General features: G+C 42.2%; 1 protein-coding gene across 1 annotated transcript in view; it reads right to left on the reverse strand.

Moving 5' to 3' along the window:
- Window positions 1–10,140: 10,140 nt before the first annotated feature.
- The window catches only part of HCN1 (hyperpolarization activated cyclic nucleotide gated potassium channel 1), a 363,494-nt gene continuing 350,908 nt past the window's right edge, over window positions 10,141–22,726 (reverse strand). The window contains exons 7-8 of the mRNA XM_038765920.1: window positions 17,818–17,982; window positions 10,141–13,613 (exon numbers count right to left, since the gene is read on the reverse strand). Coding sequence (XP_038621848.1) covers window positions 12,772–13,613; window positions 17,818–17,982 — 1,007 coding nt within the window. The 3' untranslated portion in view covers window positions 10,141–12,771. The remainder of the gene's footprint in view (window positions 13,614–17,817; window positions 17,983–22,726) is intronic.

Consider the following 22,726-nt stretch of genomic DNA (forward strand, 5'->3'; position numbering starts at 1 on the left):
ACTCCTCCGCCTTTTCCAGAGTGATTAATGATTGGCTGTTGTTAAGGAATACTCTACCAGGTAGCTTTGAATATTAAGGGTACTTAGAGAAGAATAGAACTGGTTTGGTGAGACTAACACTGAAGACAAATCAGTCTGGTGTGAAGTAAATATGGGGCGACCATCTTAGAGTGGGGATTTGGAGAAGTTTGTGACACCAAGAGGAAGAAAATCTGTCAGTATCAAGCAACATGGCTACAAATGGAATGATGCAACAATCCATCAATCAATAGTATTTATTGAGTGCTTTTGGTGTGCAGTGTGGCAGTTTCTACATACCATCCAGTCATTCAATTCAGTCATATTTATTGAGTGCTTATTCTGTGCAGAGCACTGTACTAAGCACTTGGGAGAGGACCAGAGAACAATAAACAGAAACATCCCCTGCCCACAATGAGCTTCACAAATCTGGAAGGGCAGCGGGCAAACCATTGGCTATATCAACCCCATTCACTCATGGTGAGAAGGTCTAAGCATCAATCAGTTGTATTTAGTGTTTACTGTGTGCAGAACATTGTACGAAACGTTTAGGATAGTACTGTATGCCAGAGTTGGGAGACACTTAGTGGGTAGAGGATGGGCTTGGGAGTCAGAGGACTGGGTTCTAATCCCGGGTCTGCCACTTGTCTGCTGTGTGACCTCGGGTAAGTCACTTCACTTCTCTGTGCCTCAGTCCCTCATCTGTAAATTGGGGATTAAGACAGTGAGTCCCACGTGGGACATGGACCGTGTCCAACCTGATTACCTTGTATCTATCCCAGCGCTTAGTACAGTGCCTGACACACAGTAAGCCCTTAACAAACACCATTAAAAAAAAGCACCAAAAAAAGTGAGCTTAAAAATCAGTAGGTAGCCACTTCTTCAACCCTGATGACCAGCTTCTGCCTCCACATATTTTAGTTGATAATAGAGTTGGGACTTTGAAATAATAAGAAGTAATGAAAAACACTCAGAAGAAGGCAATGGTAAATCACTTTTGTATTTTTACCAAGAAAATTCTATGGATAAACTACCAGAATGATTGCAAATGGAGTGCGGGGCGTGCTGGGAGAGATTGTGTCTGTGGCGTCGCTATGGGTCGGAGAAGACAAGAAAATGAAAATGGCGTGGCTTAGTGGAAAAAACATGAGCGTGGGAGTCAAAGGACCTAGGTTTTAATCCCAGATCTTCCACATGTCTGCAGTGTGACCTTGAGAAGCAGTGTGGCTCAGTGGAAAAGAGGCTTTGGAGTCAGAGGCCATGGGTTCAAATTCCGGCTCCTCCCATTGTCAGCTGTGTGACTTTGGACAAGTCACTTAACTTCTCTGGGCCTCAGTTACCTCATCTGTAAAATGGAGATGAAGACTGTGAGCCCCCTGTGGGACAACCTGATCCCTTTGTAACCTCCCCAGCACTTAGAACAGTGCTTTGCACCTAGTAAGCGCTTAACAAATGCCATTATTATTATTATTATTATTTGGTAAATCACTTAACTTCTCTGTGCCTCAGTTACCTCATCTGTAAAATGGGGATTAAGACTGTAAATCCCTCATGAGACTGTGTCCAACCTGATTAGCTTTTCTCTACCCCAGCTCTTAGTACAGTGCCCGACACATGGAAAGGTCTTAACAAATACCATTTAAAAATGCATTAGAAGTTCAAAAGTTCCAATCTTTCATTAATTCAGGGAGAGACTTTTGCCCCTTTAGTCTAAATTCAGGAGACTTTAAGTGAACCAGCCCGTTTTTTCTCCTCTCACCTCCTCCCTCTTGCCACCTTCTGCTCCCTACAACTTGATTTTAGTTTGCTTTGAAAAGTCACCCTCTGAACTTCATCTAGTCCCACCATAAATTCAACTGAATTTAACATCTTGACAAAAATCTGTAGCCCCGAGGATATTTTATTCAAAGATAGGTTAGAGGAAAGGGCAGAGAGAAATTGCTTCATATGCAAAGGCAGGACTATATTTCTATTTCCACAGATCCCTTATATTTTCTATTCATAATTTATCCTGTGACAGTGGTACTCAGCGAGTGCTTACCATATGCAAAGCACTATACTAAGTGCTCAGTACTAAGTGTACTTAGGTATAATTCATCAAATTGTGAGGTACAATGGATTTAGACTTGAACCCTAACCATCAATCAATCATATTTATTGAGCCCTTACTGTGTGCAGAGCACTGTACTAAGCACTTGGGAGAATGCAATATAACAATATAACAGGCACATTCCCTCCCCACAATGACCCCAGCTTTCAAGAAGCTAATAATCTTCCCCCTCCTCCCCCTTCCTATCCCCCTGCCTTACCTCCTTCTCCTCCCCACAGTACTTACATATATGTATATATGTTTGTAGGTATTTATTACTCTATTTATTTTATTTGTACATATTCTATTTATTTTATTTTGTTAATATGTCTTGTTTTGTTCTCTGTCTGCCCCTTCTAGACTGTGAGCCCACTGTTGAGTAGGGACCGTCTCTATATGTTGCCAACTTGTACTTCCCAAGCGCTTAGTACAGTGCTCTGCACACAGTAAGCGCTCAATAAATATGATTGAATGAATGAATGATCTAGTGGAGGAGACTGTCATTAAAATAAATTACAGATAGAGCCTTGTGTATAACTTTTACCTTTGTAAAGAGAAATGCCAATATCCTACTTTTGGATTGTGTCACTCTGGCTTTGATGGATGCCTCATTTTTTGAAAACTGTGTGTACTGTGTTCTTGTGTTCACCTAAACTGAACTCAGGTATTTAGATCAATCAATCAATGGTATTTATTGGGCGCTAACTAGGTGCAGAGCCCTGTACTAATCACTTGGGAGAGTACAGGACAACAGAATTAGCAGCCGTGCAGAATTAGCAGCATTCCCTCAGATGCTTCTAAGAATGAATTTATTATCATTTCTTGCATCATCTAAGAGTGGCATTTCAATTAGGAGCTCTACTATGCAACCGGGATTGTTCTTGTATTAAAATTCCCACAACTGCCATTAACAAGAAGGTGACCCTAAACCTTTGAGTATATCACGCGGCAGTAGCCGAAATAGCCGAAAATCAGATCAGTGATTTATGTTCCCTGGAAATCAGAGGAAAAGGCAACGCCAAACAGATGTAGAAAACACCAGGAAAAATATGAAGGAGCTCAATTTTGATTTATGCATTATCGAAATCAGACACACATTGATTAATTAAGCCCTACCCTCATTTTAGTGACCGTAAACATTTCATGCAGTTTCAGAAATATAATCAGAATCTTAATGGATTGACTTAGTGTACGAAGTTGTTGGAAGTGCTTGGTCTGCAAAAAGAAAGCTACTCCTTACCTGTAGAACTATTTTAAGTCTTCATTTTTTTTTTCTCTCCAGAGAGTGTAGGTTATTTCTATTTTCATTTTTGCTAGCCCTGCTGTTTCAATCTCACACAATGTGATCCATTAGTCTGGTGGCTAACCTCCCAGGTGCAGTCTGATTTACAGTCTTAAATATATTTGCTAGAATGTGGTTTGTCATGCTGACACTAATGAATCCAAAATGAGTGCAAGCAAAAATTAGGGTAAATAGTACAATAATTACACCTCGTTCTCAATTAAGACATTAGGGAAAATTCTGGTTTGGTATATCTGATGAGAGGCCATTTCAGACTTTAAATAACATTTGTTTGAGTCTCGTGGCCTGCAGTACACCAAAAAATTGAAGGTGATTCTTACAGTGGGACAAAGAATACTTTCTTAGGCTGGTTGGAATATCTTAATAAGCTCTCTGATTATTTCATAAAAAAACCTGAGCCTCCCCTTCCCCACCTCCAGCCCAATTCATCCAGCCCAATATTCTTTCTCCGACAAAGCTGCGTGGACTAGTGGATAAAGCACGGGCCTGGGAATCTAATCCCAGACCCGGGTTCTAATCCCAGTTTTGCCACTTGTCTGCTGTGTGACTTGGGTAAACCACTTCACTTCTTTGGGCCTCAGTTACCTCATCTGTAAAATGGTGATTAAGACTATGAGCTCCCTGTGGGACATGGACTGTGTCCAACCTGCTTATCTTGTATCTATCCCGGTGCTTAGTACAATGCCTGGCACATAATAAACACTTAATTAGTTCCATTAAAAAAAAGCAACAAAGAATGAAGAACAAGAGGGTTGGTTTTTTTCTTTGGACATCAATTTTCACCTGACTGTTTATCCCTAGTGCTCTTTTAAGAGCCCCTCCATCATGGACCTCCCAATTATAAATTTGTCAATCCCTCCATGAAGCTATAGCTGCTACCTCAACATAATTTCTTGTGGAGCACTTATATACCTGATGGGTAAAGAACTTTTTCCTAAATTTTTTTTTAATCCTCCACCCTCATACCTCTATGTGGATCATCATTATCACCATCATGATAATAATAATAATAATGGTATTTGTTTTGCACTTACTATATGCTGGGCACTGTACTAAGCTCTGGGGTAGATACAAAATCATCAGGTCCCACATGGAGCTCGCTGTCCAAGTAGAAGGAAGAATAGATATTGAATACCCGTTTTACAGATGAGAGAGCTGAGGCCCAGAGAAATTAAGTGACTTGCCCAAGGTCACACAGAAATACAGGTGGAGCTGGGATTAGAACCCCAGGCTTCTGACTCCCATGCCTGTGCTCTTTCCACCAGGCCATGCTGCTTCCCGTAAGAAAGACGATTTCTACTGCCTCATTTAAAACTGGATTTGTTCAGAAATGTAAGCAAAGAATGAATTAGCCTTATGATGATTACTCTAGGACAGACATTAGGCAGTCCTGTTATGTCACCTAGAAATTTTTTGGGGAAGTCTACCAAGGAAATAACCTCATTCCACACTTTTCTGGAAAAATTTCTGCAAAGATCATTCCTACTGTATTCTGCTTAATTCAAACATTAGGAACTTATCCTTTGCAGTCACATTAAAACTTCTTAGATAATAATAATGATAATGATGGCATTTGTTAAGCGCTCACTGTGTGCCAAACAGTGTTCTAAGCACTGGTGTGGACACAAGTTAAACAGGTTGGACAGAGTTTCTGTCCCACTTGGGGCTCACACTCTTAATTCCCATTTTACAGATGAAGGATCTGAGGCCCAGAGAAGTTAAGTGACTTCCCCAAGGTCACATAGAAAACATGTGGCAGAGCCAGGATTAGAACCCAAGACCTTATGACTCCCAAGCTTGTGCTCTATCCGATGCACTAAATAATACCTGTTTAAACTCCAGTGTTACTTCAGGTCCACTGAGGCCCTGTACACTGTTCGGTCAGACTCTCTTCTTCAAACACCTGGTAGCCCTACCCCTTCTATTACTGCCTTAGGGAGTTGGTTTCTTGTGGGAGCCCATAACAGCAGTACTGGACCAAAGTTATTACATTACTGGTTAGGATACAATGCGTCTCCTTCCCCAAATATCCATCCTCTTTCCTCCCAAATACGGTCTCTGCAGAGTTTTGTTCATATTCATTAATATATCCATCTATTAAAATTCTGCAGCTTTGCTGATTTCCCTTCCTTGTGCTCCTCTCCCCTCCTAGATGGTGTTTTGCTCTTTAGGTCTTATTGATGGCATGCTTGGAAAAATCAGTCAGGCCCTGGACATTTTTCAGAGCCGATGGTTTCTGGCTCCGGTAGTGATTAATGGTCAGTCACGGTGATTTAGTAGGGGCTGTGTTGCTTGCTGAGGAGAACTGAGCCGATGAACGATGATATTTGGACCATCAGTTACTTATTGGTCTACTTGCCTACCTCTGCCCCTCTATCTTCCCTCCTCCCTCTTCTTGTTTCCAGGAGATGGGAATTCTGGGTAGTCAATGGAGATGGCAGCAACAGCAGCAGTGACAGGGAACTCAGTGAGGAGGGGAGCAGCTAACAGCTACAGCAGGAAAAGTTGAGAAACTATTGAGAAGAGAGGCAGACACAGGCTGAGTGGAATTTTCCCTTTTCCAGCTCCTGTGCTGAGACAATGATAGCTGGGATTCACTTGGCTGTAGTTTCTATAGCTTTCACTTGGAGGACGCTTCTCTCAGTGTATATGTTTCTGAGAATAAGTAGGGGGGTGGGTGTATTGATTTCTATTTAAGGGTGACTCTGTGTGTGTGTGTGCACACATTTGTGTCTTCCCTTCTATTTCTTTTTGCTTCTGTTGTTATACTTTCCTCACTGTACCCCTCCTTTCAGGAGTGGGAGAATTTCCCCACCTCTTCTCTCTCCCCACCTCTTCTCTCTCTCCTGCTCCTTCTCTCTCTCTCTCTCCCTTCCCATTCCTTCTGTCTCTCCCCACCTCTTCTCTTTCTCCACTTCTCTCTCCCCACCCCTTCTCACTTTATCTCCCTTTCTCTCTCTTTAGTTTAAATCAGCAGTGTGTGTGTGTGTGTGTGTGTGTGTGTAGAGGGGTGGCTTCTGGGAAAAGGTGACTGACCTGCCCAATATCCCCTAGCTCAAATGGAGGAGACTGCTAACCTCACATGTTTTATTCTTCTATCCATCACCCAACCCCTTCTATATGCCAACATTCTGGAGCTGAGTGCCTCACTTAACACTGGGGTACAAAGCAAATGCAAACAACTGGAGACCAATAGACAGGGTAAGCCTCTTGTCTTTTTTTTAAATATGTTCTTCCCCTGGTGTGACCCCCAGAAAAGGGGATTTTCTGGGAAGTGGGGCTCCCTCCTCCAGGATGTTTTTGTCATTTTTCCAGCCCTGGACTACCTAGTTGGGTGAAGGACAGCTGTATGGTTGCCGTTCTTTGTGTTGATCATGTCTTGATTTTTGCTTTTTCCTTGATTTTCCCAAGAAAATGGGAATGCCATCCCCAACCCTTACCTTGCCAAGCCAGTTTGGGATTTCAAAGACAGGCTGCAAAATACATGGAAACACAGTGGCCTCTGAAGCTGGTGGCATCTCAGACACTTTCAAGAGGTCTTCCCTGATTAATCCACCTTTCCCTGACTCCTTCTCCCTGCTGCATCATTTCTGTATACTTTTGGCATTTGGTATTCACCCCACCTTCACCCCCAGAGCACTTACGTACATATTCCTAATTTGTTTATGTGTCTGTCTTCCCCTCTAGACTGTTAGCTCATTGTGGGCATGGAACTTGTCTACCAACTGTATATTATATTGTACTCTCCCAAGCACTTAATACACTGTTTTGCACTCAGTAAGCAGCAATGGCTTAGTGGGGAGAGCACAGGCCCGGAAGGCAGAAGGACCTGGCTTTTAATCCCAGGTCTGCCAGTTGCTTGCTGCGCAACTTGAGAAAGTCACTTCACTTCTCTGTACCTCAGTTTCCTCAGCTGTAGAATATGAATTCAATACCCGTTCTCCCTCCTACTTAGACTGTGAGCCCCATGCAGGACAGGCACTGTGTTCAACCTAATTAACTTGTACCTATCCCAGTGCTTAGAAGAGTGTCTGACACGTAAAACAAGTATCAAAAATGTCTGAATACTATTGATTGATTGATCTATCAGTTGACTTGTAACTGACAAGTGCCACTGAGCAAGAGAAGCAGCGTGGCCTGGTGGAAACAGCATAGACCTGGAAGTTGGAGGATGTGGTTTTACTATGTGCCCAGCACTATACTAAGTGTGGGGGGAGGTACAAAACAATCAGGTTGGACACAGTCCTTGTCCCAGATGGGGCTCATGGTCTAAAAAGGAGGAGAGCAGACATTGGACTCCCATTTTATAGATGAGGAAACTGAGACACAGGCAAGTTATTTGCCCAAGGTCATGCAGCTGACATAGTGGAGTTGAGATTAGACTCCAGGTCCTCAGACTCCCAGGCAATGCTACTTCTAGAGTTTATTCATAGTATTAGTAACATTAAGTACTTACTGTCTGCGGAGACTGTACTAAGCGGTAGAAAATAATATACAGGTAGAATTTAGACATGATCTTTGTCTCTGAGAGCTCACATTCTCATGTGGTTTGACAGAAAGACCGATCAGTCGGTTAATGGCATTTATTGAGCACTTATTGAGTGCAGAGCACTGTACTAAGCACCTGGAAAGGTACAGCACAATAGAGTTGGTAGACATGTTCCCTGCAAGGAGTTTACAGTCTTTTGTGGGGAGACTAAGAGGCAACAACTCTGCTGTTGTAGTGCTGAACACACTCGTGCACAACATGCACAATTTAAAGCTGTGAGCCCATTGTGGGCAGGGATTGTCTCTATTTGTTGCTGAACTGTACTTTCCAAGCACTTAGTACAATGCTCTGCACACAGTAAGTGCTCAATAAATATGAATGAATGAATGGATTTTTGACTTCAGTGTGTCAAAATTTTATGGCATGTATATAATAGTTTCCAAATTAGATTCTACTTAAGTCCTGACTTGAGAATCAGCCAAGTGTTCAGGCTAAGCTAACAAAAGCTGGAGGGTTAATGCTAACCCCCCAGACCTGCTTAAAACCCCAGAGACTTGAGCAGGTGACAGAATGTTCCATTTTCTGGCTTATCCTTGCTTTTCTTCAAAGAGCTTCTGGCTCTGAGCTGACTGAATTGTCATAATTGCCATCTCTGCCATATTCCAGTGCAAAGGGGAAAAAAATACATTTACATGTGATCTCTTGCTCCTTGGGATTAATGGCCGAAGAGAAAACGCTTACAGTTTTGTGTCCTGGAGTGGAGCTCTTCAGTAAAAGTAGGAAGAAGGTTGGGAATAGATGTTTGTAGATTTAAATCACCTGTACTTACTTGCAGCTTGACAGCTACTATTTTTTATTTGTTCAAGTCTCGTTGTGGGCAGAAAACGTGTCTACCAACTCTGTTATATTGAACTCTCCCAAGTGTTTAGTACAGTGCTCTGCATACGATAAGTGATCAAAAAATACTTGAAAAGCAGTGTGGTCTAGTGAACGGAGCACAGGTACAACACTGGAGTACAACATAATTGGGTTGGACATTATCCATGTCCCCCATAGGGCTCACAGTCTTAATCCCCATTTTGCAGATGAGGAATCTGAGGCCCAGAGAAGTGAGGTGACTTGCCCAAGGTCCCACAGCAGACAAGTGGCAAAGCCAGGATTCGATCCCAGGTCCTTCTGACACCCAGGCCTCGCTGCTTCTATTGATGAGTGTGGCTGAAAAGTCTAATATGTCACTATCACATCTTTTTGCCCCGTTAGCACTTAGAGTTCAATTTTGGCTGCGCTTATCCCATAAAGGGCCTGTCTGGTTTATGGAGCCTCTTGGCACCATGATCTTGGCCAAGCCAACCCCATCATGACAGCTGCATGCCAAGTTGTTGGCCCACTGCAGTGGTTTGCCATCAGTTGCCTGCTCCATCTTGTTGCCAGAGACTGTTCTTCCCTCCATCTTAATTGTTTATTTGGCTTCTTTTCACCTTAAGATGTAAAGATTGATATCCTCCAGTTCATCAGCAATTGATGAGTTCATGAATTGATGTAACTCCCTTCTGCATTGCCTTGACTTGCTCCCTTTCACCTCCCCGCCATCTCCCAGCCCCCTACCACTTATGTATATATCTGTTTTTTTGTGTTGATGCCTGTCTCCCTGCCCCTAGGCTGTGAGCTCATTGAGGGCTGGAAATGATATTGTTTATTGTTGTAGTGTTCTTTCCCAAGCGCTTAGTACAGTGCTCTGCACACAGTAAGTGCTTAATCATCATCATCAATCGTATTTATTGAGCACTTACTATGTGCAGAGCACTGTACTAAGTGCTTGGGAAGTACAAATTGGCAACATATAGAGACAGTCCCTACCCAACATTGGGCTCACAGTCTAAAAGACTTAATAAATATGATAGAAGGGTCCTGGGTTATAATCCCCATTCTGTCCACTTGTCTGCTGTGTGACCTTGGGCAGGTCACTTAAGTTTTCTGTTCCTCAGTTACCTAATCTGTAAAATGGGGATTAAAAGTGTGAGCCCCATGTGGGACAACCCGATTACCTTGTATTTACCCCCGTGCTTAGAACAGTGCTTGGTACATAGTAAGCGCTCAACAAATACTGTAATTATTGATCGACTGAACTAAGTGGAAGACATTTGGTGATCAGGCGCTCACCCAATAAAATATTCATAGCTTTAGATATTTTATTTTCTGTTCAATTTATTAATAATCTTTATATATATATATATTTATGGCTTTGAGCAAAGACAAAAGAAAAAAAAAGTCTAACTCATCCCTGATCATACAGTCATTGTAAGAATCAGTTAATCTAATGTCTTTCCAGCAGCAGTAGGATCCATTCCTTTTCATTAATACATCGCATTCTGTACAGATGAGAGATTCCACATTTATGGACTTGCTTATGTACAGAGAAAATAGGTCAATTCTTCCATTAGCATTGGACCTTTTATATTACAGGAATGTGTCATATTTTTCTTAACCTATGATATATATATGTACATTCATACAGATATATGTATATAATTTTATACCCTGTTCCATTTTTATTGATTGAACATACAAACCCTAGATTTTATCCATTCTATTACAAAGTCATTAAAAAGTTTATGGTTTCACTGAAAGACCACGACAATTCAATTTTGCTTGTGTTTCTCCATAGTGCTCAAAATTAAAAAAAAATTTATATATAAAAATATCTCACTACTAAACCATTACTTCTATCAAATGTAAACCTTAAATAGTTTAAAGGACCAACACATGATTTTAACAAATTGAAGAGAATTCTCAGTATTGAACTGAAACGAAGGAGTTTGTTACTGATAAGTAAATGGTCTTGCAGCGTATCCATAATGTTTGAGATTGTTTGAAACGATGGCTTTGTCATATCACTTTCCTGACCGCTCCATCAGATATAATAGCAATTTGTTAGTGCCAAATTACATTGACTGGTATGGGTTGTTACTTCCAAGTGGAGGGGGATTTGTTAGAAACAGAAAAAGAAAAAAAATCACTATCCTTTTTGGTATTGGTTGTACCATTTAAGTAAAAGGCGAAACAGGCAGCTTGGGTTCAAAAGCTCTGTCCAGTTCGGAACTTTTATTTTGCTCTCAAGTAGATCTGGACGCATTGTGATGCGTAATAGGAGGTCATTGTTTCGCTCCATTACCTCAGCGTCAAAGGGATGGGCCCTTCCCCTTAGGACCCCCCTCCCAACCCACCACCCTAAATAGATGTCGCCACATTTTCTCTCCCAACTAAGGTGGAACTATTCCTGGCGGCCCATCGGCAAGCGTCTAGTGACATCTGACGTTACCCCGTTATCGACAAGGGTCCATCAGATGAAGAAGTTGCCTTGGTGAAGCGCCATTCACAAGGAGGCGGGTGAGATCAGAGCAAACAAAAACACTGCTCATAAAACTAAGCTATAACCCGGCCTTCTGTCACCATTTCCCTACTATTTTAAAGATATTTAAAATAATAAACCTCCTATCTATGGGCTATGTTGGACACTACATGCCTTAAGATATACTATCCATTGAGTTACAATATACACAGAGCAAATCGTGCGTTCCCAGACTCGATGCTATATTATATTTATTTCTTTTTAAATCAACACCACAGTTAACTACCAAACTACAGTGAAGACACAGGAGCACTTGAAATTCTAAATCAAGCTGTGCTTTACAAATAACCCTTTAAATGAAAAACAAAACAGAACTCACTTCTAGATTTAAATCAGTGACGCCAAGTTAGCATTATTGGAATTTTCAGGCCGCCACAATTAAGAATGTTTCTAGTTTTCTAAAGCCAAGAAATACTGTAAGCTTTTTTTCCCTACAATGACCAATCCAACCTATGTTTTTCAAAAAGCCATGCAGGGGATATTTTCAGGTGCAGCTTATGGCAAGGGAGAAGAAAAGTGATGGTTCTGGTGAAATAGAAGCACGTATGCAGGACGAAGCCTATCATTTTGCATGGAAAACATTGTAGGAAAAATGTTGCTTTTGCAGTAGAGTCGAACGGCTGTCACGCTTCGGTTTTAGTTTTGAAGAGAAAAGATGAAACTAAATTCCTAAACCAAGACTTTGCAATGGTACACCACATGGGAGCTATTTTTGTTTCAGGTCTAAAAAGTTATTTACAACCTTTGTAGTTAAGTCTTCATAAAAGTCTGTTATAATATGGAGACAGAAGTTCACTCAGCTTTCTGAAACAGTGGACTGAGAAACACGTTTGAGGTTAAAAATATACAGCACGGTGTTAGTTCTTGATCTACTGTAGATGCCTGGGGCACAGATACTGTTTTTCAACCTAATTCGGAATGGAAAGCACCAAAATGCAATTTGGGCTTAAAAACTGGGAACCGTGACTGAACCCTCTGTGATGAGCGATTCACAGTTTGGATCTGGAGATGCAGTTAATGAACTTTAAAAACTATTATTTCATAGGTACTATTCATCAGCTAGCTCGAGTTGTCTTGTTTAAAACCGAAGTTCTTGTCCTACTTGATATTGTCCTTTCACAAGAGGAGCTTCTTGATGTTCACTGAATCCGGGCATTCTTCATAAGTTAGAGACAAATAATCAAACCAACTTGGGTGCCGATGTAGGTTAAAAATAAATAATCCCACACCAAAGATTGGCTTTCGGCGCTGATTAAAGAAAGGAAGATGTAACACTGAACTCTAAACGGGCCTTTTGAAACTTCTTTGGGGGATTTTTCATACTTTTTTTTTAATGTTTTCAGCAGGGAGCAGCTGTCTAAAATATGTCTTCATAGGAGGCGAAGGGATCTACTGGGAAATCGGTTAAAATAGATTCTCAGTTAATTCCAGTGTATCTTCCCGCTTTCCGCCATCAGCGGGGATCATAAATTGGAAGCAAATCGCGGTTTGTCTCCTTCCGGGTCTGCGTTTAAGACTGCGGACGTATCCCGCTGCAGAGGGGCGCCAGTTGGAGGGCCGGGCGGGACGACCCCTCGGTGTGGAGGGATGGCCCCCGAAGACATCTGGCGGAAGAGGGTGACCCTTGGGGGGACAGAGCCCCGGTTTCCCGCCTGGAAGCCTGCCGCCTGGGCTCCAGAGGCAGGCTGGGGGAGAGAGGCCAAGGATTCTCCGACTGTTGGGTGAGGCCGGGATATCAGCGTTGAGACCTCATGGGGCAAGGAAGGCTGCGAAGCGGAGAGAGGCCTAGCTTCCCTCGTCAGGTTGGTGTTATGAAGAGCCTGGGTGCTCTTGTGAACCTCGTTTTTCTGGGCCGAACTGGGTGGCGGCTGTGGTTGGGCCTGCTGTTGTTGCATCAGGGAAAGCTGAGATGCAGTGGGCGACACGTACTGGAAAGTTCGACCTGCCAGGGGACTCTGAACCGGAGGGCTGCAGACCGCGGTGGTGTAAGAGCAGGGTGAGAGGATGGCGGCCTGCGGCGGTGGTGGCGGCTGGGTGCCGGGGGTGGGAGAATGCAGGTTGCCGTGGGACAGGTTGGGAGCCATGTAAACGGGAGGCGACTGGGTCCTCAGGCGGGAGGACTGGAGGGTGGTCGAAGCGCTGGAGTTGAGAGATGGCACCTGGGAGTAATTTGCCGGGGCTGTTGTTTGCACCATCTCCCGGTCGTGCTTTACGATTTGCTTCAGGATTTCGTTCTCCTGATTGTTGAAAACTCCAGTGTTCAGGTCCTTCTGGAATTTTTGCAGAAGAATGGAGTTTTTCTTTCCTGTCGGAAAAGGAAAACGAGATCAGAAAGGCTCAAGGTGAAGGATGGAGGGGAGTGAAAGCACCTTGGCTGAATATCAGCGGTACTTATTGAGCGCTTACTGTGGTGATGATGAGGATGATGGGATTTGTGCCAGGCACTGTACTAAGCGCTGGGGTGGAGACAAGCAAATCGGTTTGGCCACTGTCCCTGTCCCATGAGGGGCTCACAATCTCAATCCCCATTTTACTGACAAGGTTCCTGAAGCCCAGGGAAGTGAAGTGAATTGCTCAAGGTTACACAGCAGACTCTACCCTCTCTGGCCACTCCTTCTTGGTCTCTTTCAGTGGCTCTTCCTCTGCCCCTTACTCTCTAATTGTGAGGGGTCTCAGTTCAGGGTCACCTTCTATTCTCTTCTAATGCCACGTGTCTCACTCACCATCAACCTTTTCCTCACACCCTCCCTCCTGCTTGGACTTCCCTTCATACCCAACAGACCCCCCCCCCCCACCCCCCATCTCCACCACCTTTCTAAAATCACATCCTCTAGGGAAGCCTTCTATAACCTATTTCATCTTCCCACCCTATTTCCTCCCAGCTATCATATCTGTCCATATCTTTTAAATTCTGTTGCTTCCCCCACCCATAATTTTAGGGTCTGTCTCTACCACTCTATATTGGAAACACTTTGAGGGCAGGGATTGTCTACAAATTCTATTTTGATGTTCTCAAGATCTTAGTACAGTGCCCTGCACAGAGTAAGCCCTTGACAAATATTGATTTATTTAGGAGAAGTGAGAGTTTGCAATTGCAGGATTCAAAACGCTCCCAAGTTAGGTCACAAAAAAGTTCTAAATAAATTTGTTTTAATGCATCTCAATCAAATAATATTACAGTTTAAGTAAACGAACTACTTCATTAAAGTGGTGGAGAAATCTCATTTGCCCAAAATAGGGAAAAAGAAATTAGATTTGTATTGTCTAAATCAAAAATCCACCCCTATCTAGCTATCAAGACGTCCCAATTTCCTGAGTTCTAAGGTCTAAGTTATAAATATATATGCCTATTTAGCACGTTTCCGGGAACAAAGTATTAGACATTTGTAAGCAATGACTGTCAAATGGAGGGGAACAAATCTTGCTGACTGTCTGTGAACTCAGGTGAACTCTGCTCATTCCTTACTTGACTCTATAAAAAACAATCACTAATTCATATGCTGAGGGCCTAACTCCTCTCACTGTAGAGAGAAAAATGAAGAATACAGGGTATATGGTGCCTCATTTGTCTGGCCAGATCAGCCGTTGGCTCTACCTTCTGTGGCGGCTCCGCGTTTCAATCCAGGACCTTTGGGCATTTGATAGTCGCTCCACCCCCAGCCCCATAGCACTTTTGTACACCTCATTTAATTATATATATTTTATATATATATTATAGTGAAGCAGCGTGGCTTAGTGGAAAGAGCCCAGGCTTGGGAGTCAGAGGTTGTGGCTTCTAATCTTGGCTCCCCCACTTGTCAGCTGTGTGACTTTGGGCAAGTCACTTAACTTCTCTATGCCTCAGTTACCTCATCTGTAAAATGGGGATGAAGACTGTGAGCCCTGCATGGGACAACCTGATTACCTTGTATCTACCCCAGTGCTTCGAACAGTGCTTGGCACATAGTGCTTAACAAGTACCATCATCATCATCACTATCATTATTATTATAAATTACGTATTCATTTTAATGTCAGTCTCCCCCACTAGACTGTAAACTTGTTATGGGCAGGGAATGTGTCTAATTCTGTTCTATTGTACTATCTCATAAGGGTAGTATAGTAATCTGCACATAGTAAGCACTCACATAAAATTGAAATTGGAAAAAAAAATCAGCGGTACTTTAAAAACTTAAGGGATTCCAGGATTTATCATTTACCAGGTTGGAGTAAAGATGTATGGAATCTTTATGGTAAAAAACTGCATGCCTACCTAACTTGCAATGTGGACTTATCACATCCAGTACTTCCTTACATCGATAAAACAGTTGCTATTTGATTTCTACTTCCGATTATTGCTACAGAAAGGAAGGAAATGCTAAACTCTGTCTACTACATAAGATAGCATTGGGTTTAGAGGTGCAGATATTGGCCCATTCAATGTTATCTTGTAGGAGAACATCACCTCTCCAGACTATAAGGAGGAGGTGATGCTTACCAAAACGGGGCTAAACTTCAACACTAGAGAAACGGTATGGCCTAATGGAAAGAGCATGAGCCTGAGAGTCAGAGGATCTGGGTTCCCATCCAGTTTTGCCACTTGTCTGCCATGTGACCCTGGGCAAGTCACTTAATGTCTCTGGGCCTCAGTTATCTCATCTGGAAAATAGGGATTAAGACTGTGAGCCCCTTGTGGGACATGGACTGTGTCCAACCTGATTAGCTTTTATCTACCCCAGAGCTTAGAACCGCGCCTGGCACATTGTAAGTGCTTAACAAATGCCTTTAAAATAACTAACAAACAAAAACACACCTGAGGTTCAGATGAGAGAGGAAGTTTTAAAGGTTAAGGAAGGCAGCATGGAAATGCATCCTCTAAAGAGCTTGTCTACATTAGCTTGAATGAAGGAATGATATTTGTTAAGCACTTACTATGTGCCAAGCACGCACTGTTCTAAGCATTAAGGTACATATAAGGTAATCAAGTTAGACACAGTCCCTGTCCCCTATGCGGCTCACAGTCTTAATCCCCATTTTACAGATGAGGTCACTGAGGCCCCATTAAAGTGAAGTGACTTGCCGACTGTGAGCCCGTCGTTGGGTAGGGACCGTCTCTATGTGTTGCCAACTTGTACTTCCCAAGCACTTAGTACAGTGCTCTGCACACAGTAAGCGCTCAATAAATATGATTGAATGAATGAATTAGCTGCTTCAGCCCCTCGGGACTGTAAGCTTGTTGCGGTCAGGGAATATGTCTGTTATATTGTTATACTGTACTCACCCAGGCACTTAGTACAGTGCTCTGCATGCAATAAGTGCTCAATAAATATAGTTGATTGATTGATTCTTCCTGTATCTCTACTATAGTAATTTAATTAGCTCTTATTCTAGCTGCATTAAAAGTACTTACATTTCCATTCTTAATCAAGAAACCTCATTATATAGTGCACAATTTAATTTAAAATGTGGGACTTTTCTGTAGTGAAGCCATAGGCTTCAGTATATCATCGTCATCAGTGGAATTTATTGAAAGCTTACTGTGCGCAAAACGCTGTATTAAGTTCTCGGGAGAGTACAATGTAACAGAGTTGGTAGACACATTCCCTTCTCACAACATGCTTACATTCTAGAGGGGGAGACAGACATTAATGAAGTACATTGAGTGCTCTGGGGTTGAGGGTGGGATGAATATCAAATGTCCAGAGGTCACACAACCAAGCACATAGATGGCACCCAAGGGAGAGGGAGCCAGGTAAAAGAGGGCTTAATTGGGGAAGGCCTCCTGGAGGAGATGGGACCTTAATAAGGATTTGCAGGTGGGGAGAGTGACGACCTGGTGTATATGGAAGGGGAGGAAGTTTCTGCCTAGGGGAAGGACATGGGAAGGGGGTTGGCAGTGAGCTAGTCAAGATTGGGGCACAGTGAGTAAGCCAATAACACTAATTCTTGGTGGTGTTATTACTCTATTTACTTTCTACTTAGAATAATATCATTTTTATTTACCTGAATAGTCATAAAGTGTTGGTATCACTGGTGAAATCGAAGTGAGCGGCTAGTGTAAAGAAATTAAACCTCAAGCAGGTAGAACATCATTCTGAGGCAAATACCTTTCATAATAGAAGCAGTGTGGCCTAGTGGATAAAGCATGGGCCTGGGAATAGGAAGGACCTGGGTTCTAATCCCAGCTCCTCCACTTGTAGGCTTTGTGACCTTGGGTGAGTCACTTCACTTTCTCTGAGCCTCAGTTCCCTCTTCTGTAAATTGGGGCTGAAGACAGTGAGCCTCATGTGGGACATGGACTGTGTCCAACCTGATTAGCTTTTATTTACCCCAGTTCTTGGAATAGGGCCCAGCGCGTAGTATGCGCTCAACAAATACCATAAAAAAAGAAATGCGTTATGCTGATTTCAAGTTATTTGATGCTGCACAAACCAAAAAGTAGTTTACGGGGTTCTGAAAGTAAACCCTGCCGTGGTCACTGAAACATTTGTCTAATCCCAAATTTCAGAATAACAATGAAGATGATAATACCTATCCGATCCAGTCGGTCAATGGCAACTGTTTCAAAGGCTCTTCTCATCATTGGATACTCCTCCAGAACTTCATTGAAATTGTCCACCGAGAGAGAATACAGACGGCAGTAAGTGTCGGCTCTGACGCTGGCAGTGCGACGACCTTTCGTCAAGAGGCAGATCTCTGCCACAAGAAAAAAGACACGGGTAAGCAAAAAGACCATCCCAAGCTTTAAAAATATAAAATGATTCACTATCTAAAGAAACCATCGGGTAAAAGAAACACACCACCACAGAAAAACGGTTTAGGCCCCAAGTTAAAAGTCAATTTGTCTGTTTGATTTTCAGTCAGCATATTTTTTTTATGGGATTTGTTCAGTCAGTCAATTGTATGCATTGAGCGCTTACTGTGTGGACAGCACTGTACTAAGCGCTTGGCAGAATACAATATAACAATAAACACATTCCCTGCCCACAAAGAGTTTAAGTGCTAACTATGTGCCAAGCACTGTTCTAAGAGCTGGGGTAGATACAAGTTAATCAGGTTGGACACAGTTCCTGTCCCAAAAGGGGCTCACACTCTCAATCCCCATTTTACAGATGAGGTAACTGAGGCCCAGTGAAGTGAGGTGACATGCCCAAGGTCACAAAGCAGACAAATGGTGGAGCGGGGATTAGAACCCATCTCCTTCTAACTCCCAGGCCCTTGCTCTATCCACTAGGCCATTCTGCTTCTCCTCTTCCTGAATGGGGCCAACTGAAGCCCTCCCCAGTACTGGTGCTCATTTTGGAGACATGACTCTATAGGATACAGTGATTATCCAGCAGCAGGGCCTAATGGATAAAGCACAGGCCTGGGTGTCAGAAGGTCAGGGGTTCTAATCCTGGGTCTGCCACTTGCCTGCTGTGTGAACTTGGGCAAATCACTTCACTTCTCTGGGCCTCACTTCCTTCATCTGTAAAATGGGGATTAAGACTGAGCCCTATGTGAGACAGGGAGTGTGTCCAACCCGGTTATCTCCAGTGCTTAGAACAGTGCCTGACACATAGTAAGCACTTAATACTATAATGAACTTGTCCTGCATCCAAGCTTAGTGTACAGGATAGGGAGTCAGAGGACTTGTCTTCTAATCCTGTTTTTGTTGTCAGCAACTCATTTACCTTCTCTATGTTTATTTCCTTCTCCATAAAATGGGGGTTAAATATCTACTCTTCTTCGCGCCCCCATACACTGTTTGGGACAGGATTTGTTTAGCTTGTATCTACCCCATCTCTTAGCACAGTGTTTGGCACATAAAAAGTGCTGAATAAGTACCAAGACTATCATCATTACTATTATTATTGAGGTTGCCCAGAAATCAATCCTAAAGTTAGTAAATCCAACCTATATTCCTTGTTTTTCCCCTCTTCCTGTCATACAAAATCTAGTTTTTAAATGAGTGAGTGTGTATGTGGCCATGTCTAAGTGGTACAAACCACATCAGTGTGCAGTTGTATATCCATGTATGTCCTTTGTGTTGGGCGTAGAGAACATTTTTATGATATAAAACTGTTAGTGAAGAGAAGTCAAAGGCGGAGACATCATTTCCATCTATTCAAATCAGTCAAAGAATGAATTGGCAATCTTTTAGTGTTTTTCATTATCAATCGCAGCATGGATCTAAGTGTGAAAATATGTCAGATAATTAAAGTCTTCAAAAACGCTGTACCCTGAATTATCCAGATGACTGAATCTGAGGTAAAGTTTTGGAGGCCAGAACTGAGTGGAAGATCTGTGGATTCACCAGTTCTTACAGTATAGGTATTACTACTGAGCAATTAGCAGCCCTATTTTTTACTTTCTACAAAGGAAAATGTACTAGCCCAACTTGGTTAGTTTTTTTTTTCCAGGTCTTTAACTGCTTGTATTGTTCTTCTCTTAACTCCATCCAAAAAGACCCTTCCAAAAATTCCTTCATCTTTCAGGGAACCAGCTTCTTTGCTACCTCTAGGCCACTTTATGCTCATGGTTGTGTAGACCCATCAGTAGTTTACAAAACTACACTTTTTTTAAGAAAATGGTATTTGGTGAACACTTACTATGTGCCAGGCACTGCACTAAGCATTGGGTGTAGATACAAGTGAATCAGGTTGGACATCTTCCATGACATGGGGCTCACAGTCTAAATCCCTATTTATAGATGAGGTAACTGAGGTCACAGAAAAGACAAGTGGTGGATTTGGGATTAGAACCTAGGTCCTCTGACTCCCAAGCCCACACGGTCTTTCCACTAGGCCACACTGCTTTTCTCTGGTAAGTAGAAAAATACCCAGTGCATAATATAGTGCTTGGCACATAGTAAACCCTTAAATATCACAGTTACTATTATTATTCTCAACAGCCTCTTGAAGCTCCTCAAACTTCCATCTATGTCTATATATGGTATAGAGTATATATATATATACTCTATGCCATATATAGACAGATATATATATATATCTATATATATATATATAGTATTGTATGCTATATATAGACAGGTATAGATATATAGTTATCAAGCCAAGAAGCATACAGGAGCTGGGATGTAATATCAGGGTTCAAAAATCCACGGATGCACTGTCACCAAATTAAAAACTTGGTACTTAGTATGAAGAATCTATGGTCCCCTTACATACTACTGTGGCATATCTTAATGGTCCGGTCAAAACAGTCAAAGAGGGAATCTTACAAGCACAGAAGCAATCAATGGCATTTATTGAGCACTCACTATGGGCAAAGCACTATACTAAACACTTGGGAAAGTGCAGTACAATACAAAAATGCTATATAATGAACTCTTGAAACTACTTTTCATCAGTCAAAGCTGAGAAAATCAGCCACAATGTTTAAGATGGCCCTAGCTCTGACTGCAGAGATTACTTATTTTGCTATGATATTATTAAACTCTTACTACATGTTAAGCATTGTTCTAAGAGCTGGGATTAGACACAGTCCCTGTCCCACATGGAGCTCACAGTCTAAGTAGGAGGGAGAACAGACTAATTGAATCTTCATTTTACAGATGAGAAAACTGTGACCCAGAGAAGTTAAGTGCCTTGTCCAAGGTCCCACAGCAGGCAACTGGCAGAGCCAGGATCTTGCTTTGTCCAACACCTAAGCCACTGACAACATAAAAGTTCTAAAAGTGGATCCCATTCCTATGGAAAATCTACAGGAACAAAGGAGACCGAATATCCTTCTGGGACGGGATTCAGGCTTCCTACAAGGATGAACCCCAAGAGTAAGTGAATCTCTAGTCTAAGGGAAAACTACTGAAATCCAGTCATAGAAGTGTAATTTGATTGACATGCCCTCTTGTTTTATGCCTCAAAAGTTCTGGTAATCAAGATCAAAACTCGAATTAGCCTTTTCATGTCTGAAATAAACAAAATCACTTCTCTCCACCAATGAACATGGTAATTGACTCCCCGTCTATGGACGGTTCATTTGAAGAAATTGGTTGGAAGTTACACTTGCGGTTCCCTGAGAGGGAGTTGGGGATTTTTCCAGTACAAGAAAGTTGAGCGTATTTTTTTAATGAGAAAACAAACTGTGAATCTTGCTGGTAAATATAAGTTGAAATACAGAACCCACAGAAAAGCTTAGAAAATCTAAAAAGGACAGGCCTTTCCCTTTGTTTTTGACCGTCTCAAAACCCTCCAGCCATCAGCTTCATGCTGCTCCTCATTAGTTCCTTAGTGAGAAATGGAATACTAATGATTACAGTGACATCAAAGAAAGAAAGGATCATGGCAAGTTTAAAAACCACACTCAAAATATTAAATTCTTTTGGAAAAAAATGATCACCTTTCTGTTAGCTCTCAAAAACGAAATGCCAAGAGTCACAAAGGTTACAATTAGCAGGGAAGAAAGTAAGCTTTCCAAAGAAGAGAGGCTTTAGAATCCATCATCAATTAACTTGCCCCGTGCCAGCTGAAAACCATAAAAGCTAGGTTGCAGAAACTTTTCATTCTTGAGTTCAAGGTTTATGAAGGAAAAGTCACCCATCTCCTCCTCTTCTTCATTTCCCTCCCTTGTGTAATGGCTTGTTTAGTCAATCATTCTGATTACCCAAACTAAACATAATTTTATGTCTGCCTTCAAGAAGCTCCTTGTGGGCAGGGAATGTGTCTCACACTTCTGCTGTAGTTTCTCAAGCACTTAGTACAGTACATTTCCTCCCAGTGAGTACCTAGTAAATACCTATCCTACTGCTACTCTCCTTCTCCACACTGCCAACCTCATCTTCTACATCATTATCGATTACCTGCTGTGGGCACTACTTTAAGTGCTACACGAGGGGTACTTACTCTCTAAGAAGTGACTGGGAAGAGGTAGAAAGTTGACTGATGGGAAAGGGAGGAAAATGACCAGATTTCTTCCTCCCCTTCCTCTCCCCTTTCTTGTAATGATAATAATAATAATAATAATAATTAATAATAATAATGACATTTATTAAGCGCTTACTATGTGCAAAGCAATGTTCTAAGAACTGGGGAGGTTACAAGGTGATCAGGTTGTCCCACGGGGGCTCACAGTCTTAATCCCCATTTTACAGATGAGGGAACTGAGGCACAGAGAAGTGAAGTGACTTGCCCAAACTCACACAGTTGACAATTGGCAGAGCCAGGATTTGAACCCATGACCTCTGACTCCAAAGCCTGGGCTCTTTCCACTGAGCCAAGCTGCTTCTCGTAACCTGCTTTGCACTCTTAGGCAACACTTAACTCTCTAGAAAGCCAATAGCACTGCCTTAAGACAAGCCAGGTGGGGGAAAGAGGATGAATGGTTGCATTTCCCACTCCTCCAACTTCCAAGGAGTGCTGTGGCTTTTGGGAAAACTCAGCCTGTCTTGAACTGCCCCAGAAGGTGAGCTCAGACTGATCAATTGTACTTATTAGGCTTT

Source organism: Tachyglossus aculeatus, chromosome 23, assembly GCF_015852505.1.
Source record: "Tachyglossus aculeatus isolate mTacAcu1 chromosome 23, mTacAcu1.pri, whole genome shotgun sequence".
NCBI lineage: Eukaryota > Metazoa > Chordata > Mammalia > Monotremata > Tachyglossidae > Tachyglossus > Tachyglossus aculeatus.